Here is a 21,071-nt window from a genome sequence, read left to right as displayed (position 1 = left end):
TTAATCCAAAATACTTAGTAAGTTGGAAATAGTGTTTTCAAGACATGCAATAAAAATTGTCAATTGCAAAAATGTTTTATAGAAAAATAGACACTACCAATATTTTTAAAAATACAAAAAACATCGACCCGAACAAAACTATTTCACAAAACAAACTTTTTGCTAAAATATGTAATGAAACAGAAAGATTTCACAATATGCAAAAAAAAAACCTTTTCGTAGAAGGCAAAAAAAAAAACCCCACAAAACACAAACTTATAAATGCAAAAGAAAAATTATCAATTGCAAAAATGTTTTATAGAATACAAAAATGACACTAACAACATTTTAGAAAACACAATCAACATGGACCAGAACAAAACCATTTTACATACAAACAAATTAACTTCAATAATTATTAAATGCCAAACATTTCACAAAATCCAAAATATTTCATTTTAGCCAACTTTCTGTTTTTATTTGTAATTTTTACAAAACACAGTGTTTTTACAAAGATGCAAAAAATGTCCCCAAAATGACAAAAAGGAGAATACATTTAAAAAAAAAAAAAAACTTTTAAAAATTCAAAGGCTTTTTTTTTAATAAAACATTTTTGAAGTGCAAAAACAACACACAAAGTAAGAGGATGATATTTTATGACATTTTTCTTTTTTTCCATTTTATTAAATGTTAAGGGATCTGGTTTTAATTTTTCGTTTCATTATTTATGTGTATATATTTGTCTATTAAGCCTAATTGTTTTTGGCAGTTGTCCTCCAGGGCCGCCATACAAGAGTTGCAACTTTTTCTATATTTTTCATGTTTTGCCTCCTATGAATATATTCATAGTGGTTCTGTATCCATGATAAAGTCAAGCTGACAAAACCTAAAACTAGCAGAAAGGTAAAGAAAGACTGGTATTAGAATAAGAGTGATGAAGAAGTACACCTGTGTTTTTCTATAGTCTGATGTGTTTTTTCTTTGTTCTGATCACAGACGGAACAGACTTTTATTATTTCCGATTAGTTTAATCAGTAACAGAAAATACACCACCACCAGTATCATCGAACTCCTACCCAGTTATAAAATGCAAACCCGTCTAAAGAGTGAGGGGAGGAGCTTCAGAGGGGCGAGGATGGCTGGGTCTGTCCAGGTGATCGTCTCACTGAGCCGTTTCAGTTGTTTTGCAGCGAGGCGTGCAGACGCTCAGCAGCAGGAGACGCTCGCTGTCGGTCTGATCTGATCCTGCAGAGACCAGAGGCAGAGATGATCCTGAACCAGGTCACCACATTTAATATCCTCCTTTTAAGAGCTTTATTATCTTATTTTACACTGAATTCTTTTACTTTATTGGTGTTCTCAGTATTTCTGTCGTCAGTTTGAACTAAAGGCATTATGTGGCATGTTTCACTAGAATCATGGATGTGTTTATGTGCTGATAAAACCACAACACCTTACTGTTTCAACCTGTGCTGTGTGCTTCTTACTTGACCAATCAGTTTTTACCTTTTTTACTTTATCATTATTCATACTTTCTTTACACGTCATTTTTTTCTTCATTTGTTTGTAAGATTGAAGTTAAATTCCTCACAGAGGTATAGAGGCAGTCTTGGCTGGAAACGTCTGCAGATCCCAGTCAGTTTTACTGGTAAAAATGGTCGTGTTGGTCCAGGTTGTCAGTGAAAGGAATGCTGGGATGATGGCGAGGCTTTGGGGAGATTAGCAGTCAGCAAAAGTGCAGGACAGCGGAAACACAACAGAGCAGAGAAAGAGCAGCAGGTGGGATTAGAGCGGCAGCTGCTGGGTGGAGAGTTTCTCTGAATTTTTCTTTCAAACCATGTAATCGAGTTTTGATTTAGATCCACATTTCTGAGCATCGTGATTACAGATCCAACAGTGACATTTTCTGAGGATTAATAACATAAATATCTACCGTTTGGTATAAATCAACAATCAAATTCTGATTTCTACCACGTTAAAGACACTAAGGATTAACATGGGCAACAATAGGTGTACTTATTTTTATTTGTATATTATATTTTATGCAATTGTAAACTCAGTGTGCTTCTCAGAAGACAAAAACAAACAAATTAAAGCTATAAACAAATCAAACAGTTTGCAAAAGAACTTAAAGTATCCTAAGATCTCAGGTCAGCAGACAGCTTGTTCACATACAGCACCCTAGCGACTATATGCACTTTCACCGGATTTACCTTGAACTTTATTTTGAAAATTGCATCCAAAACACAGTTTTATTTTGAAACAATGTGTGAAACACTTTATTTTGAAAACACTGTCTTATTCTGAAACGTTGACTTGTTTTGAAACACCACACAAAATGAGATATTATTTTGAAAGGCAGTTTTATTTTGAAACAACCTCTGAAATGTAGTTTTATCCTGAAAGGCAATTTATATTGGAACATTGTCCAAAACGCAATTTTATTTTGAAACGCCTTCAAGAACACCATTTGATTTTGGAATGTTCTCCAAAATGCTTTTTTATTTTGAAATACCATGCAAAAAATGTTATTTTGAAAGGCCATTTTGTTTTGAAACGTGATCCAAAAAAACATTTTACTTGAAACTGCCCTCAAAAACAGTTTTATTTTGTAATGCTGTCAAAAATGCAGTTTTATTTTGAAATGCAGTTTTATTTTGAAACAGGTTTAAAATGCAGTTTTATTCTGAAATGCCCTCCAAACTTCCATTTTATTTTGAAGCAAAGTTTAATTGAAACAGCCTCTAGTATGCGATTTTATTTTGAAATGCAGTTTTATTTTGAAATGCCGAATAAAATGCAGTTTTATTTTGTGACACTGTTTTATTTTGAAACTCTGGTGCCTTTTGAAACACCCTCCAAAAGGCAGTTATTTTTTCAAAATGCTATTTTATTTTGAAATGGAGTCTCAGATGCAGTTTTATTTTGAAACTGCATCCAAACTACCATGTAATTTTGAAACACAGATCACGCGCCATTTTATTTAAAAATGCATTTTATTTTGAACTCCCCCTCCAAAACTCTTATTTTGAAACACTGTTTTCTTTTCAAACACCCTCCAAAATGTATTTTTATTTTGAAATGTATTTTTATTTTGAAGCAGCATCAAAATGCTGTGTCATTCTGAAATGCCATCCAAAACGTCATTTCATTTTGAAACAGTTTTATTTTGAAATGCTGTCTGAAATGCAGTTTTATTTGATGACACTCTTCTATTTTGAAGCTTCTCTTGCATTTTCAAACACCCTCCAAAAGGCAGTTATTTTTCAAAATTATTTTGAGACAGTGTCCAAAATGCTGTTTTATTTTAAAAAGCCATCAAAGAGGCTGTTTTACTTTTTGAAATGCCATTTTATTTTGAAACGCCCTCTATTACACCATTTCATTTTGTAACGCTGTCTTGTTTTGAAATGCTTAGAGCATTTGGATATAAATGCATGGACCAGTTTTTTTAGTAATTTGGGAGCCATGAATGACCTCAGTTTGAAAATGTTTTTTAAGCAATAGAAGGCTGATTTGGTGACGGCAGTTATATGAGGTTGAAAGTTTAGATTTCTATCAAAGAACTCGCTGAATGAGTGATTTTACTGAGAGCTGGAGTGTCTGCAGTTTTAAGATAAAGGATTATAAAAGAAAACAGCAGCTGCTCAGTGTTCAGTGGATATCAAACCAACGATGAACAGGAAGTATTTAAAGGAAATGGTTGCATGTGTTGTGAAAAGATGGCAATAAGGAAGGATGAAAGAGTGAAGAAAGGAAGGGCTTTGATTTGTGAATGTTTTGATACAAATTTTGTAGAAGGAGGCATCTCCAGAACCTTAAACCTTTTAAAAGAGGGGGGAAAATCCTGAATTTATTGCCAAGTTTTCTAGGTTGTTTAAGCAGAAGATAAAGAATAAAAATGTGAAAGCATGGCTTTCCTTTAAAAACTGCATTTTCTATTGTTTTTTTTCCTCTTCAGATGGCAGACAAGTGAGAAAAAGACGAATGGCTTTCACCAGCAGCGGCCTCCGTAAGTTCAGAGCGAGCTTTATGCCCAGAAAACCAAAGCTGCATTTAACATACCAAAATGAAACGAGACATTAACCGTGTTTCACTCCATCCAGGTGTCCGGGGGGACGATAACCTCCAGTCCATGCTGGTGGGGGCGGTGATGAGGAAGATCAAGTCTCGAACCTGGAAGAAACAACGCTACTTCAAACTGCAGGATGACTGCATGACCATCTGGTACCAGTCCAAAAAGGCAGGAAATGCCCACTCCACATGTAAGATCACATGACGTAGTGATGTCAGAGGGCTCTGTAGACGGATGCTTAACCAAATGTGATTATGTAAGACTTAAAACAAAGCAGTGGAGAGTTTCAGCAATGTTTGGTACCTCATCAGGAGTCTTTGATCTCTGATTTGTCTTTTTAATGTGGTAAAGACGAGCAGGAGATGGTATTAAATCTGCTAAAATACAAGCCAGTGATCTTGTGCATGAACTTAAAATGAAAAAATAACAAAATAAGGGCCCTAACATGATAAATCCAAGGTCCTCAGTCATATTTGTTTATTATCTCATCTATCATTCTTTATTTTGCTGGTGGCCAGTAGTAGATTCTTTCTATTTTACAGTTTTATTCCCCCTGTATCACTCTTTATTTCCAGTTTCCGTTGGTGACGTGGAGGCGATACGAGAAGGCCACCAGTCCGAGGTCCTCCTCAGCATTGCTGACGAGTTCCCCCCCAACCGATGCTTCACCGTGGTGTTTCGGGGTCGCCGGGGCAACCTGGACCTGGTGGCCGAGTCAGCAGAGGAGGCCCAGACGTGGATCAGAGGGATGAGGAAGCTGATTGAGAGTCTGGAGAACATGGGGGAGAGAGAGAAACTGGACCAGTATCCTTAATAAACAAGGCTTTTTGACATTGGAAGATATTTTCCTCTAGTGACAAAGACAAACATCATATGGTTGTGAACACTGTTAATCCAACCAGTTTATAAAGGGAATGTTAAGGATATCTGTAATCCCAGTGCAGAGAGGAAGGCTACAATATCCCCTCTCTATTCAGTCAGATGTAAAATAATATGACTGCATAAAATGCTGTAGGAAAGCATAAACGGAAGATGGAGTAAAATTTAATTATAGTGCATAGAATGGCATAACATGGTATAAACTGATAGAAAATAGCTTAGAATGCCCTAAAATATACATGAAATAAATGGTGCAAGGTGGCGTAAGATGGCACATTAATGATGTAAACTGGTGAAAGATTCTGTGAAATTGAATAATCTAGCAGGAAATGGTGTAAAGAGACACAATATTAACAGAGAAAAAACATTTTCAAATCTTAAAATGTATGTACAACTTTATAACAATATATCAGTTGTAAAAATAGATCAATATTGGCTTTAAATTGTGGCCTGTATCAGCCTCAAATATTGGCCTATATTGGCTATAAATCTTGGCCTTTGTTAGTAGTAGATATAAGCCAATATGGGCTTTAAATATTGGCCTGTATCAGTTATAAACTTAGCCCTTATCAGCTGTAAATATTGGCCTACATCCGCTGTAAACATTGTCCAATATTGTCTGTATATATTGGCCTATATTGGCTATAAATATTGGCTTATATTGGCTATAAATATTGGCTTATAATAGCAGTAAATATTGGCCGATATTGGCTTTAAATATTTGCCTTATTGGTTGTAAACTTGGCCCATATCAGCTGTACATCTGCTTCAAATATTGGCCTTTTTTGCAGCAAATACTGGCCTATTTTGACTGCAAGTATTGGCCTATATTGGCCATAAATATTGACCTATATTTCATGTAGTATTGGCCTATATTGGCCATGAATACTGGTTTGTATTTGCTGTAAATGTCGGCCTATATTTTCAGCCTGTTAATATCGGTCTATGTTGGCTGTTAATACTGATCTGTACTAGAGCTACACATCAGCCTATGTAGGTCTTAAATATTGACCTATTTTGGCTGTAAATATTGGCCTATACTAGCTCTAAATATCAGCCTATATTGGCTTTAAATATTGGCCTGTATTGGCTATAATTATTGGACCATACTGGCTGTAAATGTCAGCCTATATTGGATATAAATATTGGTTTGTACTGGCTGTAAATATCAACTAATATCTGCTGTAAATATTGTTCTATATGGACGGTAAATATTGGCTTTTGTTTGCTTTAAGTATTGGCCTACATTGGCTGTTGAAATTGGTCTATGCTGGCTGTAAATATTGGCCTGTATTTGGTCTAAATGTCAGCCTACAATGGCTGTTAATATTGGCCTATATTAGCACTAAATATTGGCCTATGTTGGCCTTAAATATTGACCTATGTTGACTGTAAATATTGGCAAGTATAAGTTTTACATGCTGGCCTATATAGGCTTTAAATATTGGCCTATATTGGATGTAAACATCAGCCTATATCAGCTGTTAATTTTGGCCCAGATTGTCTGTATATTTCAGCCTATCTCATCTATAACTATTAGTCTGTATAGGCTTTAAATATTGTCCTATAGTGATGCAAATAACAGCCCTTATCATCTGCAAATATTGGCTTATTTTTTTAGCTGTTATCTTTGGCCACTTGAACAAATACGTTTGTGTAGTTAAGGCAGAACCAACATCCTATGTCAGCTGAAGTCTTTCTTTGTTAATCCTCATTCCTTAAACTTTTAACATCAGGTTTAATTATTAGTATTAGCTGAAATGAATCATTACACATTCACAGTTCAAATTTGGGCAAGTATCATGCATCCATTGGTGTAAGATAGCATGAGATGGTGTACAATGGCATTACATTGTTTAACATGGTGTAAAATTGAGTCATATAGGGTGAAATAGTATTTAATGGTTTAAAATAGCATACAATAGTATCATTGGTGTAAAATGGCACAGCTGGCTAAAAACTTGTTAATGAAAGTAGATATTCAGTCTTTATCAAGCTTTCTTTCCAAGCTCTTAGACCAATGGAGGACCACTGAATATGTTGCTTTCTTTAACGGGGATTAAAGATGGATTGGTGACTGGTTCAAGAAGGCAGACAAGAACAACGACGGCAGGATGAACTTCAAGGAAGTGAGAGATTTACTGAAGATGATGAACATAGACATGAATGAGCATCACGCTCATCGACTCTTCACCGTAAGAACCTTCCACTTTACCAGCTGTCACTGGTGCAATTTAAGTATTAGAGCGGCTCGAAACTTACCCATCGAGTATTTCTGCTCTCGTCTCTCAGATGGCTGATAAGTCCGAGTCAGGTACGCTGGAGGACGACGAGTTTGTGCTCTTCTACAAGATGCTGACCCAGCGGGAGGATGTACTCACGATTTTCCAGAAGTTCTCATCCGATGGCCAAAAGTTTTCCCAGAGTGACTTGGAGGATTTCCTGAGGGAGGAGCAGCTGGAGGGAGATGACATCCAGCAGCATGCCAAGGAGCTCATTGAGCGCTACGAGCCTTCTGACACAGGTACAAGAACGGTCCTGTTCTTTGGGACCAAAGATTAGAGTGTTCAGTCCTTTCTACTTTTGGATTTTTATTGGATTTGGTACAATCTAAGATGTTCCTGATTTCACCCCGCTGTTTTTCCAGCCAAGCTGCTCAACGCCATGACATTTGACGGCTTCTTGATGTACCTCGGCTCATCTGAAGGCTCCATCTTTAACCCACGGCGGCGAGGCATTTTCATGGACATGAGCCAGCCTCTGTGCCATTACCTCATATCCTCATCTCACAACACTTACTTGATGGAGGACCAGCTGAGAGGGCATAGCAGTGTGGAGGGGTACATCCGGTAATAAGGCTATGTTAACTTTGTATGCTTGGTCTGGTCCAATCTTTGACCCTGGTGGAACTGGCTTGGTAATCTTGCTAACTGGTGCAAATAAATTTGAGGAAAAAAGATGTTAAGATCCCAGAGTTTACCAAAGACACTGTCTAACCCAGGGTGACATCTTCAACTTTAATTTACCTCATTTGCCTCTTTATTTCCAAAGTAATTTAGAGACATATTTAAAAAAAATCCTTATCTAAATCATTTTATAAATATCAGGGTTTCCCTTGGTGGAAATCCCTAAACCTAATGTGTTCTCTATGCTCCGTTAAACCTCCAACCGGTAATGAGATTCCCCTTGAGGCCGCCCTGATTAATCTTCTGACATTAATTAATCAATAAAAAGAAGCCTGGTGTTATTTTTTTTAAAGGATTAGTTCTATCTCAGTAAAATATCAGTCTCATAAGAGAACAATAGCCTTTTTCTGCTCTCCTGTGACCCTGAACTGATCACTGAAAGGTTTGTGTTTGGTGTTCAGGGCTCTGAGTCGAGGCTGCCGCTGCGTGGAGGTGGACTGTTGGGATGGAGCAAACGGAGAGCCCATTGTGTATCACGGACATACTTTCACATCTAAGATATTCTTCAAGGATGTGGTCAACGCAGTGGGAAACTACGCCTTTAAGGTAGCACCGCCTCTCCAGTCCAGGCTGATTACCACCAACGAGTTCCTGAAACATGTTCTCCAAATCTCTTACCACCCATTGTTCTCTAAATGAGATTTTTCAAATACAAAGATCTCACTTAAGATAGGATTTTTCCCCAGTGTTCTCTCTCAGTCTGAAACCTTTATTTTTAAGAAGTTATACTGACCACTAGTTGACTTTGACGGGTCCTAATAGCTCCAGGACCTTGGGACACATTTGGTATCTTTGCCTGGTAAATTTAGACAAGACCTTGCCCTTAAGGTCAATTCCCTGTCCTAAAAATGTCATTTATTTTGCTCTGCAGGTGACTCAGTACCATTTTGATACAGCAAGGCATTGCTGGATTAAGACAGAGCACAATATGAAATTCAAGGGCAAAGAGAAGTATAGTGCTGTATCATCAGCATAGAGGTGATTTTTATTTTCAAATGTCCAGTTTCTGGCAGTATGAACACAAGGTAAAACATAGTCTCTGTCCTAATTTTTTTTGTTTAAGTTTGAAAGAAAATAAACTATTTAGAGGCAAAGCATCAAACTAACCATTATTTAGATGGTTTGGAGGGAGTTAAATCGATTCTTGCAAGAGCAAGGTCAATGCCCTGTCTTAGAAATATGTGTTTTGCTCTGCAGGTGACTAAGTACAATTTTCATACAGATAGACATTGCTGGGTTTAGATCGAACACAGTATGACATTCAAAGGCAAAGAGAAGTATAGTGCTGTATCATCAGCATAGAGGTGATTTCTTTCCGAATATCCAGATTCTGGCAGTATGATATACAAGGCAAAAAGAAGTTCCTGTTCTCAGTTCTTGTTTTTGTCCAAAATTTGAAAGAAAATAAACTATTATGAGGCAAAGCATCAAATCAGCCATGATTGAAACAGTTTGGAGTGAGTTTAATCAATTTTTGCACAAGCAGAATCTTAAAAAGGCTATGTTGGGCTGCATTTGAGTACCAATTTAAGACCAGCTAGCTTGCTAAATCAAGTTTGCTGTCATCTTTGAATACCAAAGAGCTTGTTTGCATGATTGCATCAAGGATTATTACTATATCATCAGCATATAGATGCATTTTCTTTGATATACCATTAAGAAAAACAATAAGATTAACCAGCCAGTCTGCACCTACCACTCAGCTTGCCAACCCCATGCCCATCTCTGCAAGTGCTGGGCCCACAGGATGGGACTGTGATATAAACAGGCAGACTGGTTTACCAATCTACCAGTCAGTCTTCTTTCCAACCTACAAGGTCATGAAAAAATGACCATGATGGATACAAGCAGTCAAAACAGTATTCCTTTGGAGTAGGGCTGCTCCTTCAAATTGAAAAAGGCCTCTTCAGGTGGTTTGGGCATCTGATCATGACAGAGATCTTCCTTGCACATCCAACTGGGAGGAGGCCTCAGGGTACACCCAAAACTGGCTAGAGGGGTTATTAATCCCGTCCAGCACGGAAACACCTCTGGATCCCTCAGGAGGAGGTGGAAAATGTTAATGGGGAGAGGTTAATCTTGGTTGACTTGCTGCCGCCATGACTCTTCCCTAGATACGTGAAGAAAAAAGATGTGTTGACGAAAGATTAGACAGAACAATCTTTCAGCCTAAGAATACTTGCAGCAAACACTTCTTTTCAGAAGTAAATACTTTGATTTGGCCGGATATGTCAGCCTGGGTAAAGTTTGCTCAACTTTTCAAAGAGCAAGCCATCTGGTTGTAAGCATTCAGTGACTCTCAGAGCTGTTTTAATCATTCTTGAGTGTAAGAAATTGCTTTTGGATGTACTAACCTTCAAGTTAATCAAGTGTTTTACCAAATATTTGATTTGTCTAAAGATGCAGCACTCTTTATTTTTGTAAACTATCAGTCCAGTAAAGATCGTCACGCTCGTGCAAGTAGATCAATCTTGTTCAGTTGACACCACAGGCTGGAACTAAACTTACTTTGTGCTTTTATTGTCTTGTGAAGCTGTATCAACCCATCGTTTAGCATCTCATGGGTAATTAATGAGCCGGAGTACAACCGTGCAATAATATCCAAGACATAATCCAAAAGGCCAATTTGGCGAGCCAGCCAGGGGTCTGCCAAAGTGAAATGCTGCCAGGTTCGCGTGTTTGTCGAGAGTGTGCCGTGTATGAGCATCTGTCTGCAACTGAATATTGTTCCATCATGACCCCTTGTCCATCCATCCGCTGCTCTTACAGCCAGCCAAGCACAACCCACAGGTGTATGGCCACAGGCATATTAGCTTTCCCTGATGATAATGCTTCACAGTGTTGGATTACAAACTCACTCCCTCCCCTTCCTCTCCACCATCCAGGTATCTGAGTATCCTGTCATCCTCTCCATCGAGAACCACTGCAGTGTTGAGCAACAGAGAGTCATGGCCCATCACCTCAACCACATCCTGGGTGACAAACTGCTGAAAAGCACGCTGGATGGAAAGGCCCCCATCGGGCTGCCATCTCCTGAGGTGAGCAGTGCGGTCAGTTGTCCTTAAACCACCCTAATAGTAAAATAAGGTTAAGACCAGTTGTTTCCTCCCCTGTGTTTTGATCCATGATGTTACTAGGCTGTAGCAACATGTACACATGAACAAGAAACCAAATCCTTTTTCTTGAAATTACATGGGAGGATCCTGCCTAACCGTTAAAGGTAGAGACCTAATTCCTACATGTTTTAAGATGGTTATAGTCCAATCCAGCTGTTGAAAAGTCCTGGGACATGTCGGCCCTGAAAATCATAGTTTTTTCTTGTGTAGTGAGCTATAGATCCCTACAGGGATCACAAAGTGCTCTGCATGCACAGAAGTCATGAGCATAATCAATTCAAATGGCGAGGTATAACTGCACGAGTGCAAGAATATTGTTAATTTTTAAAAGGATGTGTAACAGTTACCCTCTGGCAAAAGGAAGTCACTGCTCCTGACTTTTACCTCGTAGTTCTTCATTGGTTGGCCGAATAATGCTGGATTTTTCTCAAGACATTGTCCTTACGCATATCTCAAGGAAAAACGTATGCGTGTAAAGGAGTAGCCCTGGTGGGTTTTTGTCGCCAAAAAACAGGAAGTAGAATTTTCTGGGTCTTTAAATACGTGTAGAGCCACAAAACTTGCCACAAATTGTTGTAGTGGCATGCTAAGATGATTGATATGGCTTTTGAGGATGGGTGTGGCTTATTGGCTCAGTGGCGTCCCCAACAGTATTTCAAAAATTCCGCCCCTGCTAGGTTGAGTCTAGGATTTTTAATGGTTATTTAGGTTGAAATTATAACTGTATAAACCATAGTCCAAAACTTGGTCCAAAGGAAGTAAAGAGACTTGATTGAGATTCTGACAAGTCTTTTGGGGCAGAGTCAAAAGGTGTTCAGAAATCTTAAGTCTGGTTGCCCCCTTTGGACCAGCTTTTGGATAGCCATGATAAATGTCTGATAATTCTAGCTGGCATGCATGTGCACGCCTGGGGAAGACATCAAAATGCCTCCAGTCTAAAAACAAGGATGTTTATTGCAAGGGCACTTGAAGTGATTTATAGATGCAGCATTGTTTTCACACTTCACTGGTAAATGAAGTTATATTGGGACAGATTAACAAATGTTTATGGGTGGTAATACTGTGTTACTGCCCAGCCTTACTTTGCATAGAAGTCATGTGGTCGTCCACCTTGGACAGTGCCAGGGGGATAGCATGCATTGTATTTATACTAAATCCAATCAAATCTGGTGTACAAGACAAACTTTAAATGTCTTTTTCTTAAAAAAGGGGTTGGCTGCAGCCTATACCAGCAAGTAAATAAAGTTTGTGAAGCTCTGGGTGTTTAGCTTCTACATAATTTGGCAGCCAGATCATTTTAAACCTATCAGAGCTCACAGTAACCCTGAGGCCACCTCAGTATCACCCTTTCTGAGCCATATGATCTGTGTCTACATGCAACACCGGCATCCTGAATTATTCACTGCAATATTTTTCCCTTCTAAAATGTTAGAGAAAGTCTCTGCCTCTCAGTGTCTCTCAGATCATTATTGTTAAATCTGTGGGGTGGTAGTGATGACGATGTTGTGTTGTTGGACCTTCCTGTCAGGATCTGAAGGGGAAGATCCTGCTGAAGGCGAAGAAGATCGGCGGCCTGGAGGAGACTTACAACGGGATGGTGGAGGAGTCCCTGACAGGAGAGGTCAGCGACGAAGACGAGGTGAATGAAATCGATGACGATATCCTCCACAGGGAGAGCGTGCGTCGTCGACTGAGGGTAAGTCAGCTTGTTGAACACAATGGTGATGAACTTTATTGACCCAGACAGATTATCATTCACGGTCTGATGAAGCAGCATGGTGCACAATCAGGATCGTCTATTCCGGGCTAAACCAGGAAGTGGATTTGATGCATGGATGGAATAAAAATGGATGAAGCTGACAAAACCAAAATAAATGCACTCTGCTTGATTAAGCTCATCTTTTTATTGACTTAAATAATTAAAAGGAGGTAGAGAGAGAGTTGTTATCTATCCCAGCTCACCAAATTAATTTCATTGATAAATTTCCCATAATGAAGGAAAAGCCATTAATAGTGCCCATCAAGAAGACAGTGCTGTTTTTAACAGCTTTTCTCTCTCGTATATTTTTCTATTTACCTTTTAATACTTGTATGATTAGTTTCAGTTTTAGCTAAAGGCACCCTATATAATCTAAACTTCACCTGGTGGACTTCTTTTAATATAGAACCTGTTATTTCAATGTGCCTATGTGGCGGTACCCATTGCTGGTTCAAAGTACCTTCTGTCCCCTGATAAGACTTGCATAGCACCATTTGCTGACTTTCTCTTAATGTGGTGTATTAAGGTACCTTCTAGTCTCTTTTTGGTTGCCTTGTTGCTTAATTTCAATGTGAATATAGCAACAGCTTACCTAAGAGCACCTGTGTGTTGTAAGGTACCCTGTTTGTCTGATCAGGTACCAGACCCTGTCGGTTTCAAGCTGTCTGTCGTTTGTAATAACACCTATTTTAGTATCTCCTGGGGTACCCTTTGTCTGAGTTTGAGGTACCCTATTCAGTTTGAACGCTTCTCGGGCCACTTCTTGGAAATCATGCTTTAGCATCTGGTTTAAGGTACCCTAAAGAGTCTGTATAGGAACCAAACCCTGCCAGTTTTAAGCTATTTTGTCCAATGTGGTAAGTTACATATTAGTTTATACTAGTAATCCCATCAGGGGGTTTTAAGTGTCTGTTTTCCTTTTTGCTGAATATTAAGGTACCCTGTATAGTTTGATCTTACCTCGTAATGCTTGCTTTAAGGTATACTTAATCATCTGTTTTGTATGTACCATAGTGTGTTGATGCAACAATACCAATGTGTAAAAGTTTTCAGGTATTTTTGCACTGTTTAGGAGTCAAACGGAGTGCCCTTCAAAGATCAGTTAGGGTACCTTTAAGTGTCTGTTTTAGGGTTCCCTTTGTAGAGTTAAGGTAGTCGACATATTTTGAACACTGCTTGAAGGGCTTGTTTTTAAGCATGCTTAAGCAGCCATCTATGTTGAGGTACCCTTTCCTGTTTCAAGGTATTTTATAACTTTTTAGTGTCCAGTAAATTAGTCTTCATGGAGAGTTTAATGTACCTAAAGCATTAAAGTTACCTTTTTGTTGAGTTTTTAAATACCCTATATGGTCTGAACTTAACCTTCTAGCTCTTGCTTAAACATCTGTTTTGAGGTACCTTCTTTTTTAAGATAACTTTTTTGAAGTCTCTTTTTAGGTACCTTTTAGTGAAGTTTAGGTTACCCTTAAATAACTGTTTTAAAAGTTTATACAGTATTTGCATCCAGTTAAAAGTCAACTGTAGATGCTGTTTTAAGGGGACTTGAATAATTGTTTTTAGGTACCTGTTCATTAGGATCATTAATCTTGTTGAAGAAAAAATTAAAACCAACACAGTCAGAGACTGAAAGACAGAGACCTGTAGTATCTTTGTGTCTGAAGTGCGATGGTTGTGAGACTTTGAAAGGTGAAATCTGTTCACCGTCGTATCCAGCAGAAAAGGATTGCATAAACTCGTGTCATCCCTCATGAAAAATCCAGAGGATTGAAGGGCAGGGAGCAGACACTGGGTGTTAGATAAGGTGATCTGTTTACACCGAGGCTGGGACAATGCTTCAACACGAAGATAACACTGGTGACACTCAGCCATCCTGATCGCAGGTGAACTTCACTCAACTTTAAAAAAAGGGGTATTCGTATACTGAAGCATTGTAGCTCTCACAAAGAGAACCAATCAAGATTCCATACGTTTGAAAGATAATAGCACACACAGAGAAAGGACAATAGCATCTTACAGGCACCATATAAGCCCTTTTAGGTTCACTGTGTGAGGTGAAGGATGTGTAGTCTCTTCTCAAGCCAGATATTTGACACCTAGAACAGAGCTAATGGCTGCCAGTAATCACCTCTGATGCTAAATACTGAAGGACAGTGTCCCTACAATGTGCTTGAATCAAGAAATATCCTCTGTGGCCCTTCCTTCTCAATTTCCAACACTCACAAACAGATTATTATAGAGTCTTTACCAATGTCAGTGAATGAAGCTGATTCACAAAGTAAAATATTTTCAAGCACCTGCACCCCCACCCCCTACTTTTGTTGCAACAGAACTATGGCTCTATTTATTCTAAACCTTTTCAGAGACATGACTCATCATATTTTCTTCTCTTGTTTTAGGAGTTGTGGCATCTGCTGTACATAAATTTCTAGCCCTATGTTTTCCTGGCAGTCATTTTACAAAACTGTCATACTTTTCCAGCAATGCAAAACAGCATTGTTTTTGGTTTGCCTTGGTTTGGCCATATTTCGAAATGAGAACCTTAAATTTGGCCCCAGCTGGTAATGGATACTGATCAACAAAAACATATGTAATATAATTTATTTATAGCCATTTTGGTAAGAAATGGGCTGAAGACTTTTATTCTCAAGGCTGAATCTATAGATGAAAGAATCCATGGATAGATGGATCTACAGATATAAAGATGGATGGTTCTATGGGTGTATCAATATTTGGATGGATGGATTTATCTTTCTGTGTTTGGATGGTTGGATGATGGATGGAGATGGATCTATAAATGGATGAATCAATATACACATCTATGATGGTGGGATGGATAGATGAATAGATGGATGGATGCATAGATGGATGGATGGATAAATAGCTGGATGGATGGATAGATGGATAGATGGATGGATGGATGCATGCATGCATGGATGGATAGATAAACAGATGGATGGTTGGATGATGGATGCATGCATGCATGAATCAATGGATCCATCTTTTAATAGATGGATAGTTGGATTTATAAATGGATGAATCAATATACACATCTATGATGGTGGGATGAATAGATGGATGGATGGATGGATGGACGGATGCATGCATGGATGGATAGATAAATAGATGGATGTTGGATGGATGGATGGATGGATGGATGGATGCATGAATCAATGGATCCATCTTTTAATAATGGATGGATATATAAATGGATGGATGGTTGGATTTATAAATGGATGGATGGATGGATGAATCAATAGATCCATCTTTTATCAGATGGACTGATGGATGGATGGATGGATGGATGGATGCATGAATCAATGGATCCATCTTTTAATAGATGGATGGATTTATAAATGGATGGATGGATTTATAAATGGATGGATGGATGGATGAATCAATGGATCCATCTTTTATCAGATGGATGGATGGATGGATGGATGAATGGATTGATGGATTGATCCTTCTGTGATTTGGTGGATAGATGGATGATTTTATGGATGTATCTCTGGATGGACTAGTGAAAAAATGGGTGAATTAAAGGTTTTCTAAAAGGTTCTAAAGGTTTTCAGGTTTTCTAATAGTAAAGCCCTCTGAGATAACAAATCTGTGGATATTCACTCTCATATCTTTATAAAATAAAAAAAATATCATTCTACATTTAACAGCTAAAATTTGAAGTTTTTCTTGTTTTTATTCTCTGGTGGGGTAAGGTTTGATACATCATTTTATATCTCTAAATAAACAAGTCCAGGAGTCTCAAAAGACTTTCAAAGATTTCTCATATCACTGTTGTACTGTTGGTTTAAATGTATTTGTCCTGGTGTCACAGGCCTTAGTTAACTGAATATGTGTCTACATCAGTGCAGCAAACCAGGTGTGTAAAGGAATCGTTGCCCACTTAGAGTCATGTTTATTGATAAGCATTTGAGCCGCTGAAATGCCACACTGGGACTGCTGTCAACACGGTCACCAGAGGTGAGGCCAGCGGCGAGTCTGGCAGTGATGTGAGCTCAGCGGTGCCTCTGCTGATGGTTTCAGTGTCTCTGTCTGGTCGACGAGGGGGAGGCTGAGGCGGTAGGCTCTCTGAGGCCTGGGTTGTCCATCGAGCTCATCTTTCATGTGGAAGCAGGCAGGCATGCATATAGCCACGCTTTGTGGCGGCGGTGTTTGGGAACGCCGCTCCAGTGATCTCTACAGTCATGGAAGCTAACCACCTGGCAGCTGACCTGCTTCAGTATCACTTTACACAATTCAAAAGAAGGTTGTGTTAAGGTTTCAGTGTGCCATGACGGGATTTCTCTTCACTACAGGGGTTTACCTTGTCACATGGGGAAATGACAGCTAGAGGACTAAAGGGCCCTTCTGGGATAAGGACAGTTGTTTGATTCTCAAGATGACTTGGATCATGGGTTGGGTTAATAAACCATTGGCGCATCAGCCTTTGGGAATTCTCTGACACATCAGTTGAAGTAATGAAGTCTCTTGGATGCAAGGTCTTCATGATAACCAGTGAATATCCAATGGTCTCAGTCTTGGCATCCATTGCCCCATCATCTTAAAGCCTCTTGAAGCCAAGGTCTTCAAGCTTCTGGAGGTTTTTATTCGCCAAGAAGTTAAGCATCTGGAGACACAAGAACTGAGTTGGAGTTGAGACACATCCCAACAGTCCAGTTCTGATCAAACTGCTGCTATAGCTGCATCCATGCTAATCTCTTCACCAGCCGCCATTGTTTACAGGCTTGCAGTCCCTTCAACTAAACAGAGCTAAATCTACTGCGTCTTTCTCCTAAAATTATGCTGGTTGATCTGATCTGTGTTACGATATATGTTCATTAATTTTTATCTTTTATCTTCCTTTGTCTGCAGAAATCAAAGCAGCGTCTCTCTAAGGAGCTGTCGGACTGTGTGGTTTACTGCAAAAGCGTCCACTTCAGCAGCTTTAAACACTCACGGATCCACTCCAAGTTTTACGAGGTGGCGTCTTTCACCGAGTCCAAGGCTCGCAAACACCTCAGAGAGGCAGGTTAGTAGAGTTTAATCATTCTTTAAGTATGCATCAGGTCTGATTTTAACCTTATTTTCATGTAATGTCGATTTCAGGGGCCGAGTTTGTGCACCATAACTCCAGACAGCTGACCCGAGTCTATCCCAGCGGCTTCCGAACTGACTCTTCTAATTTCAATCCTCAGGAAATGTGGAACACTGGCTGCCAAATTGGTGACTTAAGTCTCTTGTTTGTTTATTCATTATCCCATCCTCCTTTATAGACTCTAAATTTCAAAATAACCCCCTAAATAAATACAATGGATGTTTTCTCTTTTCTTTGATGCAGTCGCATTAAATTTCCAGACTGCAGGGGAGGGCATGGATCTAAATGACGGTCTGTTCAGTCAGAATGGTAGCTGTGGCTATGTCCTCAAGCCTGTGTTCATGAGAGGGGCTGAAAAGAGATTCGACCCTGAGACGCCTGAAAAGCGAGAAGGATACCAGCCTGTTTTCCTCACCATACAGGTACAAGCCCCAGAGAACGGAGGCAATAATCAGCCCTGCATATATGTTTGGTTTATGTTGTATTTCTGTGTTGTTTCAGGTGATCAGTGGGCAGCAACTGCCTAAAGTCAACATTAAAGAGGACTCTATTGTGGATCCACTGGTCCGGGTGGAGATTTATGGTGTTCCTGCAGACCAGAACAAGCAGGAGACCAGATACATTGAGAATAACGGTAGGTATGTTAGGGACATAAAAAAAGAGTGTCATCAGCGTAATACATAATTCAAAAACTGTAGGCTTATGCTCAGAAACAGTATGAAAATTAAAAACAGTAGAGGACCAAGAATGGAGCCTTGAGGAACACCAAGGTTCAAATTAACAAAAGAACAGTACTTTTTATTCTCCAATTACACGAGTTTTATGAAAAAGTGGACCAGAACAAGCAGCAAAACCAGATGCAATGGACCTGATACACTGATAAATTAGAAAACAAAAGCAGAACGAAACTGATGAAAGACATATAACAGGCAGGTAAATGGTTTACAAATTCAATAAGCTGCAGGGATAAGCTGCTTTTATTGTCACATTGGCATTTGAAAAACGATAACATTTTTTTCTGTTTTAGGTACATAAAGATGAGTGTCATGGGCTTAACACATAATTCAAAAACTGGAGGGTTAAGCTCAGAAACACAGCATGGAAATTAAAAACAGTAGAGGACCAAGAATGGAGCCTTGAGGAACATCAAAGTTCAAATTAACATAACAGCACTTTTTTATTCTACAGTTACACAAGTTTTATGAACAAGTGGACCAGAACAAGAGGGAGACCAGATATATTGAGAACAACCGTACAGGCGAAGCAGTGGTCCTGATTCACTGATAAAATGGACCAAAGTCAGATCAAAACCGTCAAAATACAGAAAAAAGGGTTCACAAATTCCTTCTGCAATAACCAGCTTCTGTTGTCACTTTGGCATTTGAATAAATGATCAAAATTTGTTTCCATCTTAGGAAAATACAGATGAGTGTCATCTGCGTAATGCATAATTCCAAAACTGGATGGTTATGCTTGGAAGAACAGCATGTAAATTAAAAAGAGTAGACGAACAAGAATGGAGCCTTCAAGAACTCAAAGGTTCAAATTAACAAGTAAAAGAACAGTATTTGTTAACCCTATAATTACACATTTTTTATGAACAAGTGGATCTGAACAAGCAGGACACGAGATATACTGAGAACAATCGTACAGGAGCTGTAGTGGTCCTGATACACTGATAAATTAGACTACACGTGGATCAAAACCAATTAAAAGACAGATAACAGGCTGGTTAAGGGTTCACAAATTCCCTCTGGGAGGAGCAGCTTTTATTGTCCCTTTGGCATAAGAATAAATGATGAAACTTGTTTCTGTGTTAGGGACATATAGACGAGTGTCATCGGCGTAACACATAATTCAAAAACTGGTTATGTTTAGGAACACAGCATGAAATCAAAAGTAGTAGAGCACCATGGTTCAAAATGGCAAAAGAACAGCATTTGTTTATCCTAAAGTTACACAAGTTTCATGAAATCAGCTCTCACAATGGTTGTATGAGTGTTAGGGCAGCTCATTTTGAAACCAATTCAGGTTCTTGATGACTAGCCTTGAAATTTTGGTTATGTTAAATGGTTTATTCTTCCTGCAGGGTTCAACCCTGTGTGGTACGACACTCTACGTTTTACCATTCACACCCCTGAGCTGGCTATGGTGCGATTTGTGGTAGAAGACTACGACAAGACGTCAAAGAATGACTTTGTGGGGCAGTATACTCTCCCTCTGAGCTGTATGCAGCAAGGTAAGGCTGGAGGCATAGTGATGCTACATCTTGTCTTGATATTGTACCTTTAATGTAAAATCGCATAAATAATCCACAAAGTTTTAAAGGAAAAGAAAATAATAAACACCAGATTGATCAGCTACAAAAGTAGAGGTTAGCTTTAGCCCAGATTGATGCTCTGATTTTGTTTTCTGCCCTCAGGTTATCGTCACATCCACCTTTTGTCTAAAGATGGGACCAGTATTCCTCCTTCATCCTTATTTGTGCACATCAGGATCACAGATGTCGATTAAATCAAAATTGAAGTTAGAAATATCCTCCATGAACATCCTTCCCAAAAAAAAAAGTATTTAATATAGCTCTTATTTGATGTGAAGATTTTACTGCGCCAAATGTTTAGTTGTTCTTGTATAGTATGCATGTTTCCGATTTGTGCGTTGTTGTTGTGTTACTTGTTCCTGTGACTGACTTGAACTCGGCTGCTCGTGTTTTACGTACTGTGTCCGTTTCATAGAGGAGAATGTGCCACCGTTATATTTAGATCAGGACATTACGTTTCTATAAGTATTTTTCTTCAACAAACAGCACTTCATCCTACAGTCCACTGCTTTTATTTTGCTTTATTTTAGGAGCAAAACTTGAAATTTTCTCCCAGCTACGCAGAAAACATGAACAGTAAACCAGCTAGAGAGCATACTTAAACCAGCATGCAGGGAGTGTCATTTAAAAGGTACTGTTATGTGGCTTGTTTTCTACAAGGGTGAATAAATGGGGTTACGACCTTAATTAGAAATGATAGTTGTTGTCTAGAGGTTGCTTTCAATCCTGTTCACCCTAAAATTCCCCCCTCTAGTTGTAAAAATGTTTGCTTTTGTCAAAATAAAGCTAAATAAATTGAAATCATGCACATGAGTAGTTAGTTTTGTGGTATGTACATATTATCCATTTGTGTAAATGTGTTTTGATATGTCTATTTTTGTATACATG

General features: G+C 38.7%; 1 protein-coding gene across 1 annotated transcript; it reads left to right on the top strand.

Moving 5' to 3' along the window:
• Positions 1 to 719: 719 nt before the first annotated feature.
• On the top strand, positions 720 to 20,727 carry plcd4a (phospholipase C, delta 4a). Its single transcript, XM_041782041.1, has 16 exons — positions 720 to 1,260; positions 3,941 to 3,991; positions 4,086 to 4,244; positions 4,630 to 4,858; positions 6,999 to 7,128; positions 7,226 to 7,457; positions 7,581 to 7,782; positions 8,301 to 8,445; positions 10,785 to 10,937; positions 12,544 to 12,711; positions 17,641 to 17,797; positions 17,875 to 17,991; positions 18,107 to 18,285; positions 18,365 to 18,497; positions 19,953 to 20,102; positions 20,286 to 20,727. The coding sequence occupies exons 2-16, from the start codon at positions 3,967 to 3,969 to the stop codon at positions 20,375 to 20,377; spliced, it is 2,271 nt and encodes a 756-aa protein (XP_041637975.1). The 5' UTR covers positions 720 to 1,260; positions 3,941 to 3,966; the 3' UTR covers positions 20,378 to 20,727.
• Positions 20,728 to 21,071: the final 344 nt, after the last annotated feature.

This window comes from Cheilinus undulatus, linkage group 24 (genome assembly GCF_018320785.1).
Source record: "Cheilinus undulatus linkage group 24, ASM1832078v1, whole genome shotgun sequence".
In the NCBI taxonomy this organism is placed as follows: Eukaryota; Metazoa; Chordata; class Actinopteri; order Labriformes; family Labridae; genus Cheilinus; species Cheilinus undulatus.
Note: the sequence above shows the minus strand (reverse complement) of the source record. Positions and strands in the feature narration are given on the sequence as shown.

What these genes read in the sequence shown, in the direction of transcription:
- plcd4a (XM_041782041.1), top strand. Translation starts at nt 3,967, where the DNA reads ATGGCTTTCACCAGCAGCGGCCTCC. An exon ending in AGGAAATGCCCACTCCACAT is followed by an intron (nt 4,245 to 4,629) that starts GTAAGATCACAT and finishes CTTTATTTCCAG; the next exon opens with TTTCCGTTGGTGACGTGGAG. An exon ending in CAGATACATTGAGAATAACG is followed by an intron (nt 18,498 to 19,952) that starts GTAGGTATGTTA and finishes TTCTTCCTGCAG; the next exon opens with GGTTCAACCCTGTGTGGTAC.